Here is a 26751-nt window from a genome sequence, read left to right as displayed (position 1 = left end):
ATTTTTCACCTTGGCTTTTAGATACACATGTATGCAGATTATATATATATATATATATATATATATATATATATATATATAAAAATGTGTTTTTTTGGCTAGCCCAGAGTATATTTATATGTACCATAAGGGGTAAAGGTTTTAGATCAGTTTTTTTTTTTTTCACTTTGGTAGCGCAGCACTATTCTTTTACTATTTATTCAATTTACATGAGAGTGTGTCCCGTTCAAGTGTTCGCTGCACCCAGCAATTAGAATCAACCACTTCTTATAGCGCAGGAGCTCTAACAAATACTTATTGTCTGGAAGGGAGCATATGCTGCTCTAAAATCTGGACATATCTTTCTGCATTGATGGTGCCTTTCCAGAAGTGTAAGCCGCCTATTTCATATGCACTAATGCACCCCCATACCTCAGCGATGCAGGCTTTTGAACTGAGCACTGATAACAAGCCAGAAGGTCCCTCTCATCTTTATTCCAGAAGACACGCCACCCATGCCAAGAAGAATGTCAAACTTCAATTTGTCTGACAACAGAACAGTTTTCCACTTTGCAAAAGACCATCCTAAATAAGTTTTGTCCCAGAGAAGAGGGCAGCATTTCTGGATAATGTTCACATTATGGCGGCTTCTTTGCATGATAGAGCTTTATCCTGCATTTTTGGGTGCCATGGTGAACACTGTTCACAGACAGTGATTTGTGGAAGAAATCCTAAACCCATGCAGTGATGTCTATCAAAGAATCATGCCTGTTTTTAATGCAATGCTGCCAGAGGGCTCAAAGATTTTTGGGCATTCAATACTGCGTTATAGCCTTCTCCCCGTGAACATACACTTCTTCAGATTTTCTAAATCTTTTGATATTATGTACTGTAGATGATGATATATTTAAGTCTTTTCAATGTTACATTAAGGAACATTATTCTTAAATACACAGTATTTAGGAATACTGATCATATGTGCACAGCCTATACATGGGCATGCATGACAGTTAAAAAAAGTAATCCCGTTCCTACTGCAGTGTATCACAGCATACCACAGAACAGCACAGTGCCCTGATGGTGTGTCTATGATGTAAAGTGCCACAACACCATCAGTAAACCTCCACAAGGTCGGTTACCAAGAGGAAAATAATTGGTCCTTAGTTAATTACCAATAGTGGTTAAAGTGTGTGACTAGATCACCTCGGACAGTAACCCCATGAGACATTCCAGACACAATTTACTTTACAAGTGGGCATATCTCCAAAAGGGTATTCATGGGGTGGGTCCGTTGCCAGCAGACAACACTGCTGAACCCGAATATCACACTGTGGCTAACACAATGCACCATGAGTTAAAGCGGTTTTGTACAGAAAATTGCAAGTTCATCTTATTCAAATGGCTTTGGAACATAGATGCAGTTATGACCATTGAAATAAAATAATATGCAGTATTTACCTTTTATTTTTAATGTTTATGCCGACTTCCGGGCTCTCCTCCCGTAGGAGTAGGCATGTTTATCGGCTTCGCAATGGTCCCTGGGAACTTTTTTAGCTATTTCCCAGGAATCAGTGGGGGACACAGTCATGCCGAAATCTCGTGAGATTTCGAAGGAGGACGCCGGTCACGTGACGAGGGCATGTCCGAAATTGCCATTTTGAAAGTGGGCAGGCAGCTCTATCTGCCATTACCACTATAGCACACGAGGCAAGAGGAAGGAAAACAAAGAGGACACTCAATGAGCATGTGCGAGATGGAGCGGTGGATGCTGGGAGCTCAACATCATCGCATCCAGGAAGTAAATGCCTGTGGGCTTCAAACGCCCACAGTGAAAATGGAAACCGCCGGACTGCTTTTTAAAAGTTTTCCTTAGCAATGAAATCGTCACCCGGGGGTTAAAAAGACGTTGATCATGACTGCAAAGACACCGTAGGAATCGCCCACCAGTGACACAGGTTAAAAAAAAAAAATAAAAAAATAAAAAAATCGCAGCGGAATCCCGCTTTAAAGGTGAGCAACCACACAGGATCCAGTGCCCAAAGCGACTTTACAAGCCAGCCCAGCAACTACATGCAGACAAGGCCAAGATAGAGTGTCACAAAGCTCAGCTGAGGAGTAAGCCCATCCATAAAGCTGATAAAGGAGAGCCAAGGTGGTCATGAAGCAACTAGTAATCTTGATAGAAGAGTCTCTGAGCAAAATGTCCACAGTTGTAGAGTGGTTGCAGGTAAGCATCCGTATATTTGTATTCCTACCCCACCCCTCCCATCTGCAGGGGACAGGAAACCTCTGAGGAGTACTAAAAGAGCCTGAAAAAAAAAAATAGTCCTTTAATGTTTACTGTTCTTTGGCAGGTCAGCCTTGATATCTCTCAGGTGTGCTGTATTGGAGGGGGAAAAAAACAAAACAGAAAAAGGGAAAAAAATATAGTCTAGCTATACAAAGTGATGTACGGACATAGTTTTCATTTATTGTTTTTTTTTATTTATATATAAATACCTGAAAATTACCAATTAAGACTGTCTTAGCTTCGTGCATAGACATTTTCTCAGAACAATCAGTATGTCAAATTCTATTGATGCATACTTTTGATTACATGAAAATTACATTAATTGAAGAAAGCTACTTTGTAGGTGTTAAACAAAAGTGAAAAAAACAAAAACAAAAAATCAATCAAACCAGAGCAGAAAATGAAAGACAAAAAAATATGAATATTTTATAACACAAACAAAAAACTTACACAATTCTCACAGAAAATATAAAAACAAAATCAAGCTGCTAGACTCAATAATTCAACTCGTTCAGATTACAGCACATTACTGCTTTGTACCCAGACTACATTAAAAGATGTTACTGTACTACCAAGCAGATTTTTATTATAACTGCCTGTGTTATGGCAATGGACTGGGTAACAGTCTAAAGTGTAGATTAAGCTAGAAGGTGTGGTTTTTGTTATAGCAGCTTTGCTTTCAGAATTGTGCTAGTCCATGAAAACACATACAGGTCCATCTCATAACATTAGAACATCATCAAAAAGAATTTCAAAATTTATTTTAGTAATTTAAGGCCCCTTTCACACATGCGGATGGTATGTCCGTATTTCATCCATCCGTTTGTGGATGAAATATGGACATATATGGGATAGCGGGTGTCTGCGGATGAGCATCCACAGACACCCGATTTCGTCCGCCTCTGCAACAGTCCGATTCTGCAGACGGAGGAAAATCCTATTTTTCTATCCGTCTGCAGAGCGGATCGGACGAACACGGACAGACGGTCCGTGCTCATCCGATCCCCATAGAGGAGAATGGAGAGCTGACAGGGCGGTCCCTGCACAGTGTGCGGAGACCGCCCTGTCCGCAGCCAGCTCAGCGGGGACAACGGAGCGATCCCCGCTGAGCGAGCGGATCTTCACGGGGCGGATCATTACTGATCCACCCCGTGTGAAAGAGGCCTAATTCAAAAAGTGAAACTCATATTTTATATAGATGAGTTATAAACAATGTCATCTGCTGGTGTCGGTCCCTACCATCAAGGGCCATGGATGATATTGACTGTTGCTCATAATCTGTACCCTAGTGAGATCCCACTTTACTCGTCCACACTACACCCCTTATAAGCATTAAGTCTTAATGGTCAACCCTCTGCTCCTGTCCAGCATTCCTCCAATATCTGTACACTGACATTCTCCTTTTCTTTTTTGTATTCATGCATGACTGTCTGGAGGCCCGCCCGCCCACCACCTGAAAAAGTAATGACAACTAAGTTATTTCTTGAGACAAACGTGCCATGAATAAGACTCTCCTGAACTTTCCTTCACCATGCTGAAAAGGGCTTGCGGTCCGATCCAATCGTTACAATTATTACACCATATTCCCAAATTACAGGATTAGATATGCCAGGATCCCGCCATCGATGTTAGAGTTCCGCTCTTCCAAGGCAGAGGGGCGATGAAACATTGCAGTACAGGCACTCATGGTTCGGATGTGAAGTCTCAAAAACATCAGGATTGCTTTGCTGTCTCAAGTCCATCTCAATGGGTTCCAGCGTGTTCAAGAAAGGAAGAGGAGGCCTCAGTGGTGGTGGGGAAGGGCCGGGGCTTCTGGACTGTTGTGGGTGGGTACGGGATCATTGAGGGAGGGCATAAGTTCAAGAATGAACTTCGGGGGGGGGGGGGGGGGGGGGAACTGTGGTGGAGATTTGGGCCCTGAAGGTGATGGACTTTATTATTAATGGGATTCACAGTGATCTTTCAATATAGTTTCAGAACATGTTTAGAAGCAACAGAGACACCATACCCAGCTGTGGAATTTTATCTTGAGTAGTTATCTGACAAAAGCCTCTCTTAGCCCTTGTACACACGGTCGGAGATTCCGATGGAATGTGTCCTATCGGACCGTTTTGTCGGATAATCCGACTGTGTGTGGTCTCCAGCAAACTGTTTCCGTCGGAGCATCCGACGGACCAAGTCTTCCAACTAAAATTTTCCGAAAAAATGCTCCGATCGGACATACTCCGATCATGTGTAGCCTACTAAGACGGACAAAGTGCCATGCATGCTCAGATCAAATTCCTAGACCAAAGCTATTGGCTACTAGCCTGAACGTAGTCCCATCATAACGAAATAACGTCATCACGTTATGTACAATCGGATTTTCCGACAACTTTGTCCGACCGCGTGTATGCAACAGTTTCGGACAAAAGCCGTCGGACAAAATCCAACGGATTTGGTTGTCAGAATGTCCGACCGTGTGTACAAGGGCTAAGACCATTTGGTAGAATAATGTCGCTTGAAAGGAGGTGGGAAGGGAACAGGCATAAAACGGTAGCTGGTAAGAGAGCACCCCACCCCCACTGACTCAATGTAGCAGTTTTAGCATATGGAAGGTGGGGGGGGGGGGGGTTACAAGTGTGTATATAATGGGACAAAGGGTATTAGTCGATTCATCTGACATTAGATCTGGACGTGTGGATGTTCAGTGTGATGGACCCAATTGTATTGATTATGCCTTTTATCAATACTCGTTTGTGAGTAGCCATTTTGCTATATGTTCTGATTTTAATTAAGCTCCATCTATGGTAATTCACTAGGTCAGTGCGCCTTCCTTTCTTGTTTTATAATGGGACACAGATCACTGTCCTTGCTCTTAAGCCTCATGGACTGGACACGCAAGATTCCTGTGTAATGTATTCTCTTTACTTTTCTTTTATATTAAGATTTTGCCTAAGGCCTCATGCACACGGACGTTTTTACAGCCACTTTTTTGAGCTTTTTTTGCAGCTTAAAAACGGCTGTCCATGTTAGTCTATGGCTTCATGCCCACCTAGGCGTTTTTGAGCTGCAAATGGCATAGGCGTTTTTAAGCTGTAAAAAAAACCCAGGACCAGTGCGTTCCGTGGCGTGGAGCTAGAGCTGTAAAAACGCGAATCGCGGGAAAACGCGCAAAAACGCGCAACATATTTTCTTTGTTTTCTGAGTGCTATAGCCAAGAGATGTGTTTCTTAAAAAACGCTACTTAACGCTAAAAAACGCGCAAAAACGCCAATGCAAAACGCGGTAAAAATCACGTTTTTAACAACAATTTTTCCAGGCATCGGAGCTAGCTTTGCAGCCAGTTTTTTAAAACGTCCGTGTGCATGAGCACTAAGAGTCAAGTAACAGCCTGTGTATGTCCATTGTAACCATATCCCCTGTTTGCATTACCTATATTTGTAAACACTGGCAACACTGAATTTATAACATCTCTATACTATAGTTGGTAATGATAATTCTAATATTTATTTTCTGTATAAATATGATTGTTATTCTTTTTACACTGTTATCATTCCTTATTGATTTCATGGGTTATAGATGCAACCGCATGGGTTGATTCATATAGATAAAAGGTTTTTAATCACTTATTTTATGTATAGGTAAGCATATAAAGTGAGGTAGGTACAAACCTAGCCTTAACAAAAGTCAGCGCAGCCCTCTAGCAGGAAATTTTAGAGCACTTCACGTTTTCCCTCTGCTGACCAGCTTTATGGAGATGCTGATTGCATTTTCCAGCAGGAGACATGGCATCCTGCCCACACTGCCAAAAGTACGAATACCTGGTTTAACCCCAATTAAATTTTGATCGTTATTTTTCCCCACAAATAGAGCTTTCTTTTGGTGGTATTTGATCACCTCTGCGTTTTCTTATTTTTTGCGCTATAAAGAAAGAAAGTGACCATTTTGAAAAAAAAAAAAATATATATATATATATATATATATATATATATATATATATATATATATATATATATATATATATTTATTACTTTTTGCTATAATAAATATCCCATAAAAATTAAAAAATTCCTCAGTTTAGGTCAATATGTATTCTTCTACATATTTTTTGGTAAAAAAAAAAAAAAAAAAAATCCCAATAAGCGTATATTGATTGCGCAAACCAAAAGTTATAGTGTCCACAAAATAGGGGATAGATATTTAATTTATATTATTTTATTTTTTATTACTAATGGCGGTGATCAGTGCTTTTTATCGAGACTGACATTGCAGCAGACAGGACACTTTTGACACTGTTTTGAGACCGTTGACATTTATAAAGTGATCGGTGCTATAAAAATGCACTGATTACTGTATAAATGTGACTGGCAGGGAAGGGGTTAACACTAGGGGGCCTGAAGGGGTTAAATGTGTGTCCTAGGGAGTGATTCTGTGGGGGGAGGGGCACTTACTGTATTAAGGTGCCTACCTACCCTCTGGGAGAATGAGCAACAGACACCTCTGGACAGCAGCATGGATAATCTGGGGTGAAGAGAATGATAGATGGACTAGCAGGTTTAAATACACTAAAAGTTGAAGCCAAACTTCAGCTAACACTTTGGGATACATGTTTTACATAATTAAAGACGTCCATTGTAAGCTCAATCCTCCATCTGCTTGTTCTGTCAAAAAAAAAAAAAAAACTAACTGATTTACTGGCTGGATCACCAGGTGAAAAATAAGAATCTAAGAATTGGGAAGCTGCAGTATATTAAATGTTTTATTTTGGGTTAAAACTGCTGTAATTTAAAAAGTACCTTCTATTCCTCTCAACCTTCTGAAAATCTCAAACCTTTTTTTTTTTTTTTTGCTACTGGGATCTGACTTCCTGTAAGAGGGTGGCTACATTCATTCTTCACAAGCCCACTGTAGGTAGGAATGTAGCCACTCTCTCTTGCTTATGAAAGACTATGGACCATGGGATCTGTAGTGTGTATAGAGCATTGCACATGACTGCAGCTAACCTGCACTGCTTGTTCCAAAAAAAAAAAAAAAAAAAAAAAGGAAATGAGGGGGAAAAGGAGAGGTTGAAGTGGAGGTCCAAAAAAGTGCAAGAGAGTGAAAAGCACTGCACCTTCTAATTGGTACGGCTGCAGAGGAAGGAGGAGGGGTACCTGTTCTCCTCTCCCCCCTGAAAGGTGCCAAATGTAGCACTGGAGGGGGGGGGGGGGGGGGAGAGAGACAGATAAGTGGAAGTTCCACTTTTGAGTGGAACTCTGCTTTAATGAACTCACCGGTGAGATTACAAGGAGGCGTAAAAACACAGTCAAACTCATTTAATAAAAAATAGATTGCAGGGTCATAAGGTAATAGATGTTTATGGGTTGTTTTTTTGAGAAGATACTGTTTATAGTGTCACTTTAACTACATTTTTTAATTAAAGGATGGACAGGTACTCAGCATGACATGTCAGGTATTAAAGCCCAACTCTCGGCAAAACATGAACCTCCACCCCCTGTAGCTGCAGTCTGATGTTCCAGTACACAGTGTTCTCTCTTCTGTTTACATGGGATGGGATCCTTCTTTAGGTGTCCATGTCATTGCCTTTGTGACATTAGGGCTCAAACAACTAATCGATTAATTGACAACCAATCGATTATGAAATTAATTGATTACGATTTTCATAATCGATTAATCGCCCAGTAGCATAACGGGGTTAAAAGAAAAAAACTAAAAAACTAAAATGAGCCCTTTATAGTACAAAAAGAGCAAATAATCGCTACTGTAAATATTATTTTCACAGTTCTACAGTAAAAAAAAAAAAAAAAAAAAAATGAACCCCTTCCCCTTACAGTAGTAATTTGCTTTTTATTTTTATTTTATTTTTTAACCCCATTATGTTACTAAATTTGTTAGACCTGGGTCACATCTATGTGTTTTTTGGTGCTTTTTGCAGAAACCCACTACAGTTCATTTACATGGAAAAAATAAATAAAATGCAAATTGCAGCAAAACCACAAATGCAAAAATCAAAACGCACAGCTAAAAGCACTGCAGAAACAGATCAAAAGCAAACTGCATAGGTGTGTACTGAGCTTTATGCTGGTCACACGGATCAATTTTCAGGCGAGAATATTCCGACGAAAAATCTTTGCAAGTTCGCTGAATTAAAAAATGCTGTTTGAAATTTTCACTTGTTTTTAACATTCTGTTTTTAAAATGAATGCTATTTCTGAACGAAAACCACATACACTGTCTAAGAATTCCTTTCACCAATAAGTTTTCCATTTCCAAATTTTCCCGTCACTGTGGTTGAAAATGAACGTCGATTTGACCCCACTAATGATTAGAAAATCGAACAAACATTCTTAAAATGTGATTTTTTTTTTTGAAGGAAGAATAAAAAAAATGATCCGAGTCTGATATTTATCAGATTCACCCCTTAATAGTACATACAGTATATCTCTCCTCTAATAGTACATACAGTATATCTCTCCTCTAATAGTATATACAGTATATCTCTCCTCTAATAGTATATACAGTATATCTCTCCTTTAATAGTATATACATCTCCTTTAATAGTATATACAGTATATCTCTCCTTTAATAGTATATACATCTCCTTTAATAGTATATACAGTATATCTCTCCTTTAATAGTATATACATCTCCTTTAATAGTATATACAGTATATCTCTCCTTTAATAGTATATACATCTCCTTTAATAGTATATACAGTATATCTCTCCTTTAATAGTATATACATCTCCTTTAACCACTTAACAACCACTCATTGCCGATTAACGCCTTCAGGGCGGTTGTTTAACTCTGAGAGGCCGTTAATTAAGGGCCTCCCAGAATTCTGCTCTCGCGCGCCCCCTGGGGCGCACACGAGAGCATCCGTGACCGCTGGGTCCAGTGGACCCGGCGCATCACGAATCACGGTAAACGGCCGCTCATCGCGGCCGTTTACCACGTGATCGCTCCGTCAAATGACGGAGTGATCACTTGTAAACAAACCGTTCCTCCCTCCCCCTCTCTGTACCGATCGGTACAGTGGAGGGGGAAGAGATCGGTGTCAGCAGCGATGTGGGCTGCATCTGCAGTGCCCACATCGCTGCTCACCGAAAATTAACCCCTCAATTCCCTGCCAACGCTCTGCAACGCTCTGCAACGCCCTGCAACGCTCTGCAACGCTCTGCCCTGCAACGCCCTGCCCTGCAACGCTCTGCCCTGCAACGCCCTGCCCTGCAACGCCCTGCCCTGCAACGCCCTGCCCTGCAACACTCTGCAACGCCCTGCCCTGCAACACTCTGCAACGCCCTGCCCTGCAACACTCCGCAACGCCCTGCAACACTCCGCAACGCCCTGCAACACTCCGCAACGCCCTGCAACACCCGCCAATACCCTGCAACACCCGCCAATACCCTGCAACACTCTGCAATGGTCTGCAACGCAATACTCAGATACCCAGCCATAGTCGGTGATACCCTGCAATACCCAGCCATAGACATCCCCCCCCCCCCGCCGCCCTCCGGTGCTTCTACCGAATCGCTAATACGATCAAAGCCAGAATCGCTAATACGATCAAAGCCAGAATCTTTTTTTTTTTTCAGGCTTCCCAGCTTAGAGATGAGATGCGGGGTCTTATTGACCCCACATCTCACTGTAAAGAGGACCTGTCATGCCATATTCCTATTACAAGGGATGTTTACATTCCTTGTAATAGGAATAAAAGTGATCAAAAAAATTATTTTTGGGGAAAAAAATGTCAAACTAAAATAAAATAAAAAAAAAATGTCTTTTTTAAAGCGCCCCTGTCCCCATGTGCTCGCATGCAGAAGCGAACGCATACGTAAGTCCCGCCCACATATGAAAACGGTGTTCAAACCACACATGTGAGGTATCGCTGCGAACGTTAGAGCGAGAGCAATAATTCTAGCCCTAGACCTCCTCTGTAACTCAAAACATATAACCAGTAAAAAAAAATTTAATCGTCGCCTATGGGGATTTTTAAGTAGCGACGTTTGGCAGCATTCCACGAGCGTGTGCAATTTTGAAGAGTGACATATTAGGTATCTATTTACTCAGCGTAACTTCATCTTTCACATTATGCAAAAATTGGGCTAACTTTACTGTGTTTTTTTTTTTTTTAAGCACAAAAAAATTACTGCGCAAATACCGTGTGAGATAAAAAGTTGCAAAGACCACCATTGTATTCTCCAGGGTGTTTGCTAAAAAAACATATATAATGTTTTGGAGTTCTATGTAATTTTCTAGCAAATAAATGATGATTTTTACATGTAGGAGAGAAATGTCAGAATTGGCCTGGGTGCTCCAGAACGCCTGATGGCGCTCCCTGCATGTTGGGCCTCTGTATGTGGCCACACAGTGTAAAAGTCTCACACATGTGGTATCGCCGTACTCGGGAGTAATAGCAGAATGTGTTTTGGGGTGTAATTTGTGGTATGCATATGCTGTGTGTGAGAAATAAACTGATAATATGACAATTTTGTGAAAAAAAAAAAAGAAAAAAAAAAATCTTGATTTTGCAAAGAATTGTGGGAAAAAATTACAACTTCAAAAAACTCATCATGCCTCTTACTACCTTGGAATGTCTTCTTTCCAAAAAGGGGTAATTTAGGGGGTATTTGTGCTTTTCTGGCATGTTAGGGTCTCAAGAATTGAAATAGGCCGTCAGTACTTCAGGTGTGATCAATTTTCAGATATTGGCACCATAGCTTGTGGACTCTATAACTTTCACAAAGACCAACTAATATACACCAATTTGTACTTATTTTTACCAAAGATATGTAGTAGTATAAATTTTGGCCAAAATGTATGAAGAAAAAAATACTAATCTGCTAAATTTTCTAACAGAAACAAAGAAAAATTCATTTTTTTTACAGAATTTTCTGTATTTTTTCTTTTATAGCACAAAAAAATAAAAAACCGAGCGGTGATTAAATACCACCAAAAGAAAGCTCTATTTGTGTGAAAAAAAGGACAAAAATTTCATATAGGTCCAGTGTTGCATGACTGAGTAGTTGTCATTCAAAATGCGAGAGCACCGAAAGCTGAAAATTGGTCTGGTTATTAAGGGTGTTTAAGTGCCCAGTGGTCAAGTGGTTAATAGTATATACAGTATTTTCTGTCTGTTATTCTCAGAGTGGATTACATATTTTGCTCCCTAACCATAAAGTTGGTTATACATATTTACCACTGCATAGAGAGATTTAAGAATACATTGCTTTTTTTTTAAACTTATTATATTAACTAAATTATACACCACAATATTTAAGGTTTTTAACCAATTAATGGAAACAATAAAATCGGCCAACTAATCGTTTATGAAAATAATCGTTAGTTGCAGCCCTATGTGACATTGACACTTTTTTGGCTGTCCAGGGACAGGGTCCCTTTAGGATCTAGAAGAGGAGTCCCATCAGCACAAGAGGATTGTCAGGTACCAGCCAGCATGGGCATATCTGCAGCGCTGGATAAGAAGTTCCCCACACCTGAAAATAATACCAGTGAGGGATTTGGACAATGGACTTCGGTAAGTATACCTTGCCTCGTGATAAGGGGGAAAAAAAACCCAGTTGCAAAAGACGGGCTTCATCATGGTATGACATTGCCAATAAAGTCCTCCACGCTAGCAAAGCTAATGAAACCCTCTGGAGAAAAACTAAACTAACATGCCCCATCACCACTAACCAGCTGCTGAATGTAGGCAACAGATGAACGACGCTGTAATATAATCTTTCAGCATAAGGCCATGAATGGGAAATGGAGGATCTTGGCTGTAATTAACCTAGATAGGTCATGGCTGACATAGTAGCATTTATCTAAAGTGTAATAATAATGCTCATGTTGAATAGCTGTCAATATACCAATCTGACCACTAGAGGGCAGATAACTACAACAAATACATACATCCACACTTAGAATGGAGTAATAAAGCATATAAAGGGCAATGATGGCTTCACTGTGATAAAGAACCTTGAGTCGCCTCTGTAGCAATACAGAAATAAGAATTGTGACCCATGTAAAAACATAGTGATAGGTTTATGTGAATTTGCAGCTTATTTTACATTCTCCAACAATATAAAGACCATCCTGTGTTTTCATCAGACGTTTAAATACAAATCAAGCTAGAAAACAAATTTAGATTTCCTTGTATGCAGAAAGACAAAAAAGTGCCAGAGGGGGATACAGTGATAGAAAACAACACATACAGACATCAAGGAGCAGATAACAGACACACACATATATATACAAAATAAAACCTACCTCTGTCCAGTCCGTAGCACTTCCATTATGAGTGAATGGGATGAAGTCAATCATCTGATCAGTAGCCCACACTATCAGAGCTTGGATTAATCACTATTTATTATTTCATTAGAGGTATTTGGTTGCTGGAACCATCAAGGCATAACCTTTACCAGTCACACACTTCTAGCTATGGAGCAATGTAGGAAAGTAGGCCATGGCAGACCATCTCTGATTATTTAGGGATATCTTACCAAACATAAAGCTGACTTAGGAGGAGGGGTTGGTAAGGTGGGGGCTTCACAGGCCATCTGATAACCAGATGTCAATCTCATGTCCATTTGTAATGTGATACTAGATGACGGAATCTTACACAAAACACCACATGGAGGTTAATGGAGGCAAATAGAGCCGATATTCTTAAAATATAACAATGGCCAGACAGTCTCCTACAACTATTAAAGTACACAGTGTAAAACAAAACACGAAGAGCAGGATCATACATCTGCGATGCACTTATGTCCTGCATTAACATGTGTTGCACAAAGACAACCCATTCGTTTGCATGGGCTGCCTAATAAATAAATAAAAAGATGTACGATTTTACTGTAAAGTATTGCACCACAACGGTATGTCTTAAAAGGTACATTGGGGTACCATTAAGAACAACAGGTATCACAGTACACCAATTTGAAAAATACACTACAGCAACACAACATTGTAAACCCGGCTTTAAAGTTGGAATAAATTGTATCTAAAGTAAACATGTTCCATAGTTCAGGTTTTTATGTTTTTTTCCATTATATTATGATTCATAATGTGATATCAGTAAACAACTGAAAACAAATTGAGGTTAGAGTGCTTCTAAATGCTGAAGGTTATTTACCTAAATGCATTGTCTGTATCAGGCCGGGTTCACACTGGTACGACACGACAGTCATACAACTCTGGATCAGACTTTGCCCTGCGACTTGAAGTGGGGACTCCACGCCAAATATAAAAAAAACGGCATGGGTTCCCCCTCTAAGACCATACCAGGCTCTTTGGTCTGATATGGATTTTAAGGGCCCCCCCCAAAATCCATGCCAGACCCTTATCCGAGCACACAGCCTGGCAGGTCAGGAAAGGGGATGGGGACGAACGAGCACCCCCTGAACCGTACCAGGCCACATGCCCTCAACATGGGGGGGGGGGGGGGGGTGCTTTGGGGAAGACTAAGACCGGGATGCCAATAAAGTTCGTGTGCATGTAAAGCAGGGCTTGACAAATTTGCTTAGAATCTAGGAGCCAGCTGAAAAAGTTAGCAGCCAATTATTTAAATCCTCTGCCCAGCGCCCAGAACTGCATGTCTGGGGCATCGGACAATAAGAATTGCTTATGCCTGATGCCAAGAGAAAAAGACCATATTTAAAAAAAAAAAAAAAATCATCTTTTGTTTTGTCATAAGATTTTTCAAATAAGTTTTTTTTCTCCTTCACTGATGTGCTTTGATAGGCTGCACTAATGGGGCGGCATTGAGGTTGGAACTGATGGGCACTGGCAAGTGGCATTGATTGGCACCAATAGGCAGCACTGAGGTGCCACTAATGGGAACTGGCAGGTGGCACTGATGGGCAGCACTGGCAGGTGGCATTGATGGGCAGCACTGGCAGGTGGCACTAACTGGCATTGGCAGGAGGCACTAACTGGTAGGTGGCACTGGATTGCACTGGCAGGTTGCACTTCTTGGCACTGGCAGGTGGCACTAACTTGCATTGGCAGGTGACACTGGTAGGTGGCACTAACTGGCAGATGGCATTGGCAGGTGGCACTGGATTGCACTGGAAGATGCCACTGGCAGGTGGCAATGGGTGGCACAGATTGGCAAGTGGCACTGGATTGCACTGGCAGATGGCACTAACTGGCACTGGCAGGTGGCACTGGATTGCACTGGCAGGTGGCACTGACAAGTGCCACTAACTGGCAAATGGCACTAACTGGCATTGGCAGGTGGCACTGGATTTGCACTGGCAGGTAGCACTGCTTGGCACTGGTAGGTGGCACTGGCAGATGGCATTAGCATGTGGCACTGGCAGATGGCATTGTCAGGTTGCACTAACTGGCATTGGCAGGTGGCACTGGATGGCACTGGCAGGTAGCACTGCTTGGCACTGGCAGGTGGCACCAACTGGCAGGTGGCACTGGCAGATGGCACTAACTAGCATTGGCAGGTGGCACTGGATTGCACTGGCAGGTGGCACAGATTGGCAGGTGGCACTGGTTGGCACTGGCAGATGGCACTAGCAAATGGCATTGGCAGATGGCACTAACTGGCACTGGCAGGTGGCACTGGATTGCACTGACAGGTGGCACTGGCACTGACAGGTGACACTAACTGGCAGGTGGCACTGGCAGATGGCATGTGGCACTAACTGGCAGGTGGCACTAACTGGCACTGGCAGATGGCACTGATTGGCACTGACAGATGGCATTGGTATGTGGCACTGGCAGGCACTGGATGGCACATGGCACTGACAGATGGCAATGGCAGGTGGCACTAACTGGCAATGGCAGGTGGCACTGGATGTCACTGGCAGGTGGCACTGGATGTCACTGGCAGGTAGCACTGCTTGGCACTGGCAGGTGGCGCTGGAAAATAGCATTTGCAGGTGGCACTAAATGGCATTGGCAGGTGGCACTGGATTGCACTGGCAGGTGGCAATGGTTGGCACGTGGCACTGGCAAGTGGCACAGGTTGGCATGTGGCACTGGCTTGCACTGGCAGTTGGCACTAACTGGCATTGGCAGGTGGCACTGTATTGCACTGGCATGTGGCACTAACTGGTATTGGCAGGTGGCACTGGCAGGTTTCACAGCCGATAGTGTAACTGTGAAACTGAATGCTCTCTGCAGTGCTGCACTGTATGGAGAGAGAGGAGCTGACACATTCAGCGTGATGTCAGAGGTGGGCGGGACCCGGCAGCTAGCCAGCCAATGATTGGGCTGCTTAAGGGGAGGGGCCACATACACGTATCGGCCCACCCAGATCCCATCCCATTGGCTGGTGTTGGAAAGCAGGGTCCAGCCCACCCCGGGTCCCGCCCACCCCGACATTCAGCCTCAATTTTGACAGCTCCTCTCTACACACAGTTTCACACACTGCGGCGCTGCTCTGCCAACAGTGTGTGGAGAAGGGAGGAGGATGTCAGAGGCTGCTGAGCCGTTCTCTTCCTGCTCCATCCCAACTACCAGACAGTGCTCTGTGTCTGGAGGCACCAGACACAGAGCAACAGAGGCACCTGTCAGTGACAAAAACCCAGGCGCCAGGGCACAATTTCTAGTCGCAACGGCGACCTGGCGCCTGGGATTTGTCGAGCCCTGATGTAAAGGCAGGCATCTAAATACTTTTCTTAAAGCGGGAGTCCGCCGGGACTCCGCGTTTTTTTTTTTTTTTTAAAGTCAGCAGCTACAAATACTGCAGCTGCTGACTTTTAAAATAGTGACACTTACCTGTCCAGCGCGCCCGCGATGTCGGCACCCGAAGCCGATCTCTAGATCGACACTCGAGTGCTGCCGCCGCCATCTTGGGTATGGGAATCAGGAAAGGGAGCCTTTCGGCTTCATTTCCCGGTTCCCTACTGCGCATGCGCGAGCCGCGCAGCGCAATGAGGACGGTCCCTGCTGCTTCTGGGATCTGTGTGTTTCCCAGCAGGCAGCGGGGCACTTGCGGAAGGGGGCGGGCACTTGCGGAAAGGGGCGTAATGTACGCCCCTTTCCGCAGAGAGCTAGCCCGGAAGTGGGTGCATTTACCTGGATTATCCAGGTAACTGCACCCCCCTCCCCCCTGAAAGGTGCCAATTGTGGCGCCGGAGGGGGGGAGGAATCCGATGAGCGGAAGGTCCATTTTAGGGTGGACCTCCGCTTTAATATAGTGTATCTTTTATTCAATAGTTTCTTTTTTACTCTCAGGAGCTTTTTTTTTTATTTCATTTTGGATAAAGGGTGGTATATACCCCATGTCAATCCTTTTTGTTCCCATCTGTGTCCCATTGGGGAGATTTCCCTTGACCATAGCTAAAAGTGAGAGGAAATCCCTCCAAAGTGTGGGGATCCCAGTGTGTCACCATTGGAAGATTTCCCCTCTGTTCAGATGTCAATCCGAAATTTGAAATTTTCTTTTACTTTCACGTTGGGTGATAATTGTAAACTGGAAAAACATTTTTTATGTGACTGTAGGACTGCTGGAGAAAAGGTACCTGTGGACTTTAGCCTTGCTTTATGTGAATCTATACATAGGAAGCTTGCTAATAAATGCTATGGAAACTTGTTTAGCTGCAACAACACATTATAATTAAAAGGCAATTATGAGTAAGTCTACAGAGTCTAGTCTATGCTCATGGTAGAAAATAAGAAGCTCATAAAAAGACCATTACATGCAATGATTATTATATTTAGTACTAACACTTCATTTAGGACACTTCAATTCAAAGATTTTCCAGTTTACAATTATCACCGAACGTGAAAGTAAAAGAAAATCTAAAATTTTGGGTTGACATTCAAAACAGAGGGGGCATCTTCCAATGGGAACACTTGTTCTGGTGACACACTGGGATCCCCGCACTTTGGAAGGATTTCCTCTCACTTTTAGCTATGGTGAAGGGAAATCTCCCCAATGGGACACAGATGGGAACAAAAAATAAATTGGCATGGGGTATACACCACCCTTACTCTATCCAAATTGAAATTAAAAAAAGTTTTGCCTTTAGTTACACTTTAACATCTTCAACCATGCACTTCGGGAATAGTATATTCCTTCCTAAAAGCCTTCATTGGTTAAATCTCAGTGTAAAGCTTAGTGAAAACACTCTCAAGGTTGAGCCAGTCCCCATAAATTGCACAAACTGTGTGTATATGGGAAAAGCCTTTTGACTTAGCCAGTCTCCTAGTGTACACAGGGACTTGTTTTGGCTGTGGAGAGTCATATGCTGTTGGGCATAGACAGGCAAGCACTGTATCAATGAATGTATCCATGGTATAGAACACGAGTGGTGCTTTGAACTGAGTAGGCCATCTGCAAAATGCATGCCATTTGGTAATTTTGTCCCAGCTCCCTATTATTATACAGGATTTATATAGCACAGTTTACATAGAGCTTTATGCATACCACAGTTACATCATAAACTACAGTTTCTTCAGTGCTGAGAGTTCAGGAAGGTGGAGATTTTTAGCATGTATACACGCCCCCATGTGTGATGTCAATACCATGTGACCTGGCTATCTCTAAGAACAAGAAACTTCTCTCCGGCATAAAAGACAGAACTGAGCATGTGCAGGTTGAGGTTGACCAACTTGCCTGTTCTTTCCAAGGTAGACCTTGCAGGAGGGAAGGATCTGTGCATACAGGATAAAACAGCCTTTTTACGCAATGCAGAGGATTAACCCCTAAAGTTCCACAGCGAGTATGACAAGCATGCTATTCTGCACATACAGACAGATTTTACTGTTGTGGGTTTAGTAACACTTTAACCAGCTGTTCATACCTATACAAAGGTTTTTGAAGTATTCTGGCCTTATGTTTTATAGAAAATGATTTCAATGTATGTATATTAAGCATGAAGCATCTGTTTAAGATCTCTGTACACTATTTCAGCATATGAAGACTCATTGAAACATTAAATCCAATTTAGAAAACACCACATTTTGTTTAAGTCACAATTTTTTTTAATTTATATGGTTTGGGATCATTGCCATGTTGCAAGACTCAACTTTTCATTTTAAATGCATACAAAAAAAAAAATCTGGCTTTTCTGCTACAGTAATAATTCAGGATACCACTTAGAATGCATTCCTCTCTCAATCAAAACATGCAGAAGTCCAGGTCCTGAGTTACCAAAGCAGCCTCACATCCCATTGTACTCTATGCAGAATGTACAATATGCCCTTCCACTATTTATAGGTCATATTATGAAAACAATGATGCAGATTTTCTTCTACTGGTCACCCGACCTAGGATTGCACAGTTTGCTCTTACTTTGATCTTTGTACGGGAAATAGCAAGTGCTGAATTTCCTCAGTAATGCAGGATCTGAGTCCCAAATCTTTGAAAAAGTTTAAAAAATACATTTAAATATTAGGAGCTTTGGTAACCCTCTCCTGAGGCACAGTGAAAAAAATAAATAAATATATCGTATGGCACTTCAGAATTCTGTTGTGAAGAAAGAAAATAAATTAGATGCCCGCATCACCCAAAGTTTTATATATATATATATATATATATATATATATATATATATATATATATATATATATATATTAAAAAAAAAATTATATTACGAGGTACACATTAGGTCTATCACTGTTTCTTTAAATTACTGTTGTGTTTTTTCTATAATAAAGTAGTAATTCAATCTTAGTGTCCTAACTGGCTCAAAATGCATTTTAACCACTTCAGTTCCGGACCAATAAACACCTTAAGGACCAGAGGTCTTTTTGCAATTTCGCACTGCGCTGCTTTAACTGGTAATTGCGCGGTCATGCAATATTGCACCCAAACGAAATTTGCGTCCTTTTCTTCCCACAAATAGAGCTTTCTTTTGATGGTATTTGATTGCCTCTGCGATTTTTTTTTTTTGCGATATAAATGAAAAAAGAGCGAAAATTTTGAAAAAAAAAGATATTTTCTTCTTTTTGTTATAAGAAAAATCGAATAAACTAAATTTTAGTCATACATTGAGGGCAAAATATATTCAGCCACATGTCTTTAGTAAAAAAAATGTCAATAAGCGTATATTTTTTGGTTTGCGCAAAAGTTATAGCGTCTACAAACTAGAGTACATTTTCTGGAATTTACACAGCTTTTAATTTATGACTGCCGATCTCATTTCTTGAGGTGCTAAAATGGCAGGGCAGTACAAATCCCCCCCAAATGACCCCATTTTGGAAAGTAGACACCCCAAGGAAATTGCTGATGGGTATGTTGAGCCCATTGAATATTTTTTTTTTTTGTCCTAAGGGATTGAATAATGACAAAAAAAAAAAAAAAAAATTTTTTTTACAAAAAGTTGTCACTAAATGATATATTGCTCACACATGCCATGGTTATATGTGAAATGACACCCCAAAATACATTCTGCTGCTTCTCCCGAGTACGGGGATACCACATGTGTGGGACTTTTTGGGAGTCTAGTCGCGCACGACACCCCGAAAACCAATCACCACCTTCAGGATTTCTAAGGGTGCAAATTTTTGATTTAACTCCTCACTACCTATCACAGTTTCGAAGGCCATAAAATGCCAAAATAGCACAAAACCCCCCAAATGACCCCATTTTGGAAAGTAGACACCCCAAGCTATTTACTGAGAGGCATGTTGAGTCCATGGAATATTTTATATTTTGCTAAAAGTTGCGGGAATATTACAAACTTTTTTTTTTTTTGCACAAAGTTGTCACTAAATGATATATTGCTCACACATGCTATGGGCAGAAGTCAAATTACACCCCAAAATAAATTCTGCTGCTTCTCCCGAGTACCGGGATACCACATGTGGGGGACTTTTTGGGAGCCTAGTTAACTAGCTACCTAGCGACACTAGCGACACTGATGCAGCGTTCAGAAAAATTATCGCTTAGTGACACTGGCAAAAGGGGGTGAAAGGGTTAACTAGCGGAAATCAGGGGGTTAAAACCATTATTGGGTAGTATATCGGGGTACCTAGCGCTATAAAAACCTGGCGGTGAACCTAAAAAAATAACTAGCTACCTAGCGACTGTAGCGACACTAATGCAGCGATCAGAAAAACAATCGCTTAGTGACACTGGCAAAAGGGGGTGAAAGGGTTAACTAGCGGCAATCAGGGGGTTAAAAACATTATTGGGTAGTATATCGGGGTACCTAGCGATATAAAAACCTGGCGGTGAACCTAAAAAAATAACTAGCTACCTAGCGACACATGCAGCGATCAGAAAAATGATCGCTTAGTGACACTGGCAAAAGGGGGTGAAAGGGTTAACTAGCGGCAATCAGGGGGTTAAAAACATTATTGGGTAGTATATCGGGGTACCTAGCGCTATAAAAACCTGGCGGTGAACCTAAAAAAATAACTAGCTACCTAGCGACTGTAGCGACACTAATGCAGCGATCAGAAAAACGATCGCTTAGTGACACTGGCAAAAGGGGGTGAAAGGGTTAACTAGCGGCAATCAGGGGGTTAAAAACATTATTGGGTAGTATATCGGGGTACCTAGCGATATAAAAACCTGGCGGTGAACCTAAAAAAATAACTAGCTACCTAGCGACACTAGCGACACATGCAGCGATCAGAAAAATGATCGCTTAGTGACACTGGCAAAAGGGGGTGAAAGGGTTAACTCTAGGGGCAATCAGGGGGTTAAATCTTTATTGGGGGGTGATAGGGGGCTACCCTGGACCTAACACTAACTGTCCTGACAGTTTTTACTGTCACAACTGACACTGAATGCATTGATCAGTAAAGAAATGATCAATGCAATCAGTGACACTGTGACTGGGGGGAGAGGGGGGGCGGGGGGGGGGATCGGGGGGCGATCGGGGGGGGGATCGGGGGGGGTTTGTGTGCCTGTGTGTACCTACATGTCAGTGTAGTGTTCGTGCAGACTTACTTTTACTCTTCTCCTCGTAGTCCGGTCAAAAAGACCGCCCCGAGGAGAATGACATCACTTCCTCCTTCCTGTGTAAACAATACACAGGGGAGGAAGCTTCTCATTGGCCAGGAGCGATCCAGAGGGGGTGGCCGAAAACGAACGGCCATCCCCTCTTCACGGAGCGCTCCTGGACCGAATCGGACCGCCGTATCCAGCGGGAGGGGGTCCGATGGGACCCCCCACCCGCTGGAAGGCAATCACGTAGATGTACGTGATTCTGCCTGCCTGTGCCATTGTGCTGACGTACAATGGCAATACGGCGGTCCTGAAGTGGTTAAGATCCCTTTCACACTGGAGGCATTTTTCAGGCACTATAGCGCTAAAAACAGCAACTGCATAATGCCTGAAAAAAGCCTCAGCTACAAACCCAGTGTGAACGCCCGAGTGCTTTCGCACTGGGGCGCAGCGATGGCAGGGCATCACAAAAAGTCCCGCCAGCAGCTTCTTTGCAGTGGTGTCGGAGCAGTGAATACAACGCTGCTGGCCATTGAAAACAATGGGGCAGCACCGCTGCAGCTGTGTTTTGCAGGCGGATGTACCCCTTTTCGGCAGTTAGCGGGGGGTTAGGAACCGTCCCGCTAGTGACCGAATAGCACCGCAAAAATGACGGTAAAATGGTGCTAAAAATAACGCTGCTTTACTACTGACACCCGAGCAGCTCAGTGTGAAAGGGGTCTAAGAGGAAACAAAAAAAAAAAGAATCTTTAGAAATTACAAAGTTTTGTAATTACTGTAAATTAAGTTCATCACACATTAGTGATAATGCTACAATTCCCTTATAACAGAACACACTAAAATACCAGTGAGCCTGGGCAATAGATAACTTAATATATAGGGAAGCAATATTGGAATAATTTATGGAATGATTCTAGGACAAATTCTAAAACATACCAGGCTATTCATTTCTGATGACTCGTAGCTCTCGCATCGATGGACATTTCCAATTGGTTCCATTCCTTCTTCATCCCACATATAAGTTCCATCAGAGCTGTCGGATGGAGAAAGCTCCAATGAAGATGGTGGGTCTCTATAATCCATGTCTGGAGATACTCCGTTCTCCACATAAGAATGGCTTTTGGGATCTGCTTCATTTTGTCCTAAAATAGAAAGAGATAAAATATGAATAAAAAACAAATCTAACTTTATATACTGATGTATTATACAGTATAAGTATATCCATATATATTGTACATCCAGATATGTACATACTTCTACAACAGCTGTTATGCTAATCCCGATTTCACTACTTAGTGTGTCACTTACCTAGATCAGTACAGAAGTATACCACTACATGGTGAAGCCAGAATTAAATGATAGCCCCGGACATTTTACCAACAAACAATAGTCAGCTATGGCACTCCCACACTTCTAATGCAACAGATTTCTTTTAAAAGTGATCTCTCCAAATGTTGCCATTGTTGTATGGATGCTACCATCTCCCTGGGCCCACATTGTGCGAGGCTCTCCAGTTTTTATGCCATCAAAAGCCATCAGACCTCTGAAGCTGGATTCATGAAAGACAAGTACTGTATATTGGAAAGTGTAAACAGTCTTTTGATTTTTCAAAAAGAATGCACAGTATCTTTTACACCAACTACAGCACCAGATAAGCACCAAGCCAGGTACAGATCAGGACACTGGACACTTCACCATCTGCGTGATTCTAGAGCAGGAGTCTCCAAACTTTCTACATAAGGACCAGTTTATTGTCCTTCAGACTTTATAGTGCCCCACGGCTGGCGTCAGTGGGAGGAACAGTGCCCCACGGCTGGCGTCAGTGGGAGGAACAGTGCCCCACCGCTGGCGTCAGTGGGAGGAACAGTGCCCCACCGCTGGCGTCAGTGGGAGGAACAGTGCCCTACGGCTAGCATCAGTGGGAGGAACAGTGCCCCATCGCTGGCGTCAGTGGGAGGAATAGTGCCCCACCGCTGGCGTCAGTGGGAGAACTAGTGCCCCATCGCTGGTGTCAGCGGGAGGAATGGTGCCCCATCGCTGGCATCAGTGGGAGGAATAGTGCCCCATCATTGTAAGCAATAGGAATTATGCCCCACTGTTGGGAGTCAGTGGGAGGAATAGCGCGGGATAAAGCAAGCAAGAGGGCCACAGCCGGCCCCCCCGGACTGCAGTTTGGAGACTGCTGTTCTAGAGAATAAAATTCCTCTTGCATTCACAATACAATAAAGTATGGATAGCCTAGATACCCTAATCTTTTACAACTTTCTTAAGAGAAACAATAGATTGAAGACAAGTGGGGGCATTGCCTGTTTTATCACATGAACAATTTCTAGTGGCTCACCTGGTATACATTACAGTTCTCTTTTCGTACAATCCCGAATTGGAAAAAAAAAAAAAAACTGTCAGCTCCGGTCGGGAGCCACTGTACTAACCACGCTGAGCGGTTGTGTTCTGACAGGGGGACGGCCCCACCATTGGCCAAGAGCGCTAATCGGGAAGCGGTCGGCTGCTGGTTTTCCAGCATGCATGTCCGAAATAAGCCAAACAGCCGGCTTCTGTCAGACAGACCGACCGACATACACATGGACAGAACGTCATCTGGTATTTTTTGTACCAGCTAACGTCTCTGACATTCTGCCCGTGTGTACAGGGCTTTAGACCAGACGTCATTTAGACGGAACACTACAGCTTGACTATAGTGAGCTTCGCCTATCTTACAAACTGTCCTGAAATTTCAAGAGAGTTTCTTTTCCATCTTTCATAAAAATCCTTGAAGAAAAATAAAACTGGAGGATCCTCCATTCCCAGAAGTAGCCTATTATGGGGAAACATGTTGGAAGGAGATGGGAGCTGTGATGTGATGATCCATACTTGATCTCTTGGTTGGATTACCCTCTCTATTGTCTAAAGTTATCCTAGTTGCTGTAAGTGCATTATTTTAGCTTTAATAATCCTTTTTGTAAACGTTTTATGCAATGAGTCTTCCCTATGTTTAAACACCATGCATACACAGAGTGGAGAGCATCAAGAGAGTCCAGGCTGGAGTGTGCAGGGAGGGGAAGCCAATTAGGAGGCCTCTGGATTGATCCATCAAGGTCGGGTTACACACAGGAGGAATCAACATATCTGTTCATCTCATGCGATATATGATCTCTTATAACTTGGAGACCATTGGGACCTGGTAAGCGGCACATTTAATTATATTTGGAAAAACTGATTAAAAATATTCTTTCACTGGAAGTGGTTCACTTGATTTTATAGAAAGATTTGAACATGGATTGAAATGAAACACCAGGACACTTTATATGTAGATTTTTTTTTATGGAAAAATATATTTAAAAAGAAAAAAAAATCTGAATGAATATTATTTTTTGATGAATTTGGTTTCATATTATGTTGTTATGTTCATTAAATCACATGGTGGTAATTTTTGTGTTTGTTCACAATACTTAACTTTATCGATCCACACGAGACAGCGCATATCGGTTATATTTTGAGCTCCGTATTTCAAGAAGTAGTAAAAGAGAAGCAGTCTTACCTATATTTAGCGTAAGGTTTTTCTATACTATGTGGTTTTATTGACTATCACTTGTGTGAGTGATTACATCTTTTATATAGGTTTCAATAAATATTGATTTTACATCATTTTGGTGGTGTTGCTGTTTAAAATCCCCTATTAGAGGGAATTTCCATTTTTCCCACTGTAGTGGAAGAAAGTTTCTGGCACTATCCCTTTTGTATGATTGAAAGTCCATCTCCATGCATTGGAAGAAACCAACATCCCCCCAACTCTTGCTTTTCTTTCCAGAATTTATGGTGAAATCGTATTGAAGAGTCTGCCACAGCGGATGACTTGGGCCCTTTAAACTTTTTTTCTTTACCCCTTTTTTTGGTTAACTTTTGGAAACTGTATCTCTGCATGCCTCTGGCATTTATCTAAGCATACCCATAGCGGAAGATGCTCTGCAACCTTTTAGAGTGTTATGGACTGGTTCATGAGGCATCACGTTAGGGATATATGTGTGTTATTCTCTGTTATAGTTGCATGAATACCTTGTATTTTTCAATACACATGCTCATGCATGGTTCTGCTGCTGGCTCCCACCATCTTGATTATGCCTGCAGTACACCCAGGAGCTGCAGCTCATGCTCTCCAGCATGTCCAGGGAGGTGCTTGGGAAAGGCGCACCCACAGCAGAATTTTCATCACTGCATTCCTACCATTTAGTAAACAGATCAGTCATGTGAACCCCCCCCCCCCCCCAGCTTTCAAATGACTGGTCTGTTTACTGCATGGATGTGCAAGCCATCTCCCGGCAGGTTTCCCAAAGTAGAGATGCTACTCTACACTTCCATTAAGACCTTGAAAAAGTAGAACTTTAGAACTAAAAGGATTCTTAAAAGGTTCTAAGAATGCTAATCAAAGCTTGCTGAAAAAGTTTGTAAATTGTTTTACAGATGCTTGCTGTTTTTCAGACTAGTATTTGGAACCTGCAGCCTGTGTGAACTAGGTTTAACCTCTTACCCCCCACTGGGCACTTAAACCCCCTTCCTAACCAGACCAATTTTAAGTTTAAGTTTTCGGTGCCCTCACACTTTGAATGACAATTACTCCGTCATACAATACTGTACCTATATCAAATTGTTGTCCTTTTTTCACACAAATAGAGCTTTCTTTTGGTGGTATTTAATCACCGCAGTTTATTTTTATTTTTTGCGCTATAAAATAAAAAAGACCGAAAATTGTGTAAAAAAAAAAAAAAAAAAAAAAAAAATGAATTTTCTTTGTTTGTTATAAAATTTAGCAAATTTTGTAATTTTTCTTCATAAATGTTGGCCAAAATGTATACCTCTACATATCTTTGGTAAAAATAACCCAAACTGGTGTATATTATTTGGCCTTTGTGAAAGTTAGAGAGTCCACAATCTATGGTGACAATCTATGAAAATTGATCACACCCGACGGCCTATCTCATTTCTTAAGCCAGGGAAGTACAAATACCCCACAAATGACCCCTTTTTGGAAAGTAGACATTCCAAGGTATATAGTAAGATGCATGGCGAGTTTAAAAAAAAAAGTGTGCTTGCTTAACCACCTCAGTACAGTGCAGTTACACCCCCTTCCTGACCAGACCAATTTTCAGCTTTCAGCGCTCTCACACTTTGAATGACAATTACTCAGTCATCCAACACAGTATCCATATGAAACTTGCGTCCTTTTTTCCACACAAATAGAGCTTTCTTTTAGTGGTATTTAATCACTAGTGGGTTTTTTATTTTTTGTGCTATAAATAAAATAAAACATAAATTTTGTGAAAAAAATGCCTTTTTCTTCGTTTCTGTCATAAATTTTTGCTAATTAGTAATTTTTCTTCATAAATTTTGGCCAAAATTTATACTGCTACATATCTTTGGTAAAAATAACCCACATTAGTATATATTATTTGGTCTTTGTGAAAGTTATAGAGTCTACAATCTATGGTGCCAATCACTAAAAATTCATCACTTCTGATCAGGCCTTCAGTACATCAGGTGTACCTCATTTCTTGAGACTCTAACTAGTCAGGAAAGTACAAATACCCCCCAAATGACCCCTTTTTACAAAGTAGACATCCCAAGGTATTAAGTAAGTAGC

General features: G+C 41.9%; 1 protein-coding gene and 1 long non-coding RNA gene across 4 annotated transcripts in view; one reads left to right on the top strand and one right to left on the bottom strand.

Annotated features, from left to right (window-relative positions):
• The window catches only part of LOC143930339 (uncharacterized), an 892155-nt gene that overhangs the window by 414131 nt on the left and 451273 nt on the right, over positions 1 to 26751 (top strand). The gene's annotated exons all lie outside the window — the stretch shown is intronic.
• The window catches only part of CCSER2 (coiled-coil serine rich protein 2), a 182706-nt gene that overhangs the window by 81269 nt on the left and 74686 nt on the right, over positions 1 to 26751 (bottom strand). For all 3 annotated transcript variants that reach the window (XM_077454593.1, XM_077454594.1, XM_077454592.1), the window contains exon 4: positions 22053 to 22258. In XM_077454593.1, coding sequence (XP_077310719.1) covers positions 22053 to 22258 — 206 coding nt within the window. The remainder of the gene's footprint in view (positions 1 to 22052; positions 22259 to 26751) is intronic.

Source organism: Lithobates pipiens, unplaced genomic scaffold, assembly GCF_037356315.1.
Source record: "Lithobates pipiens isolate NorthernLeopardFrog02 unplaced genomic scaffold, aLitPip1_a1.2 Scaffold_25, whole genome shotgun sequence".
In the NCBI taxonomy this organism is placed as follows: domain Eukaryota; kingdom Metazoa; phylum Chordata; class Amphibia; order Anura; family Ranidae; genus Lithobates; species Lithobates pipiens.
This window is presented reverse-complemented; position numbering and strand designations above follow the sequence as displayed.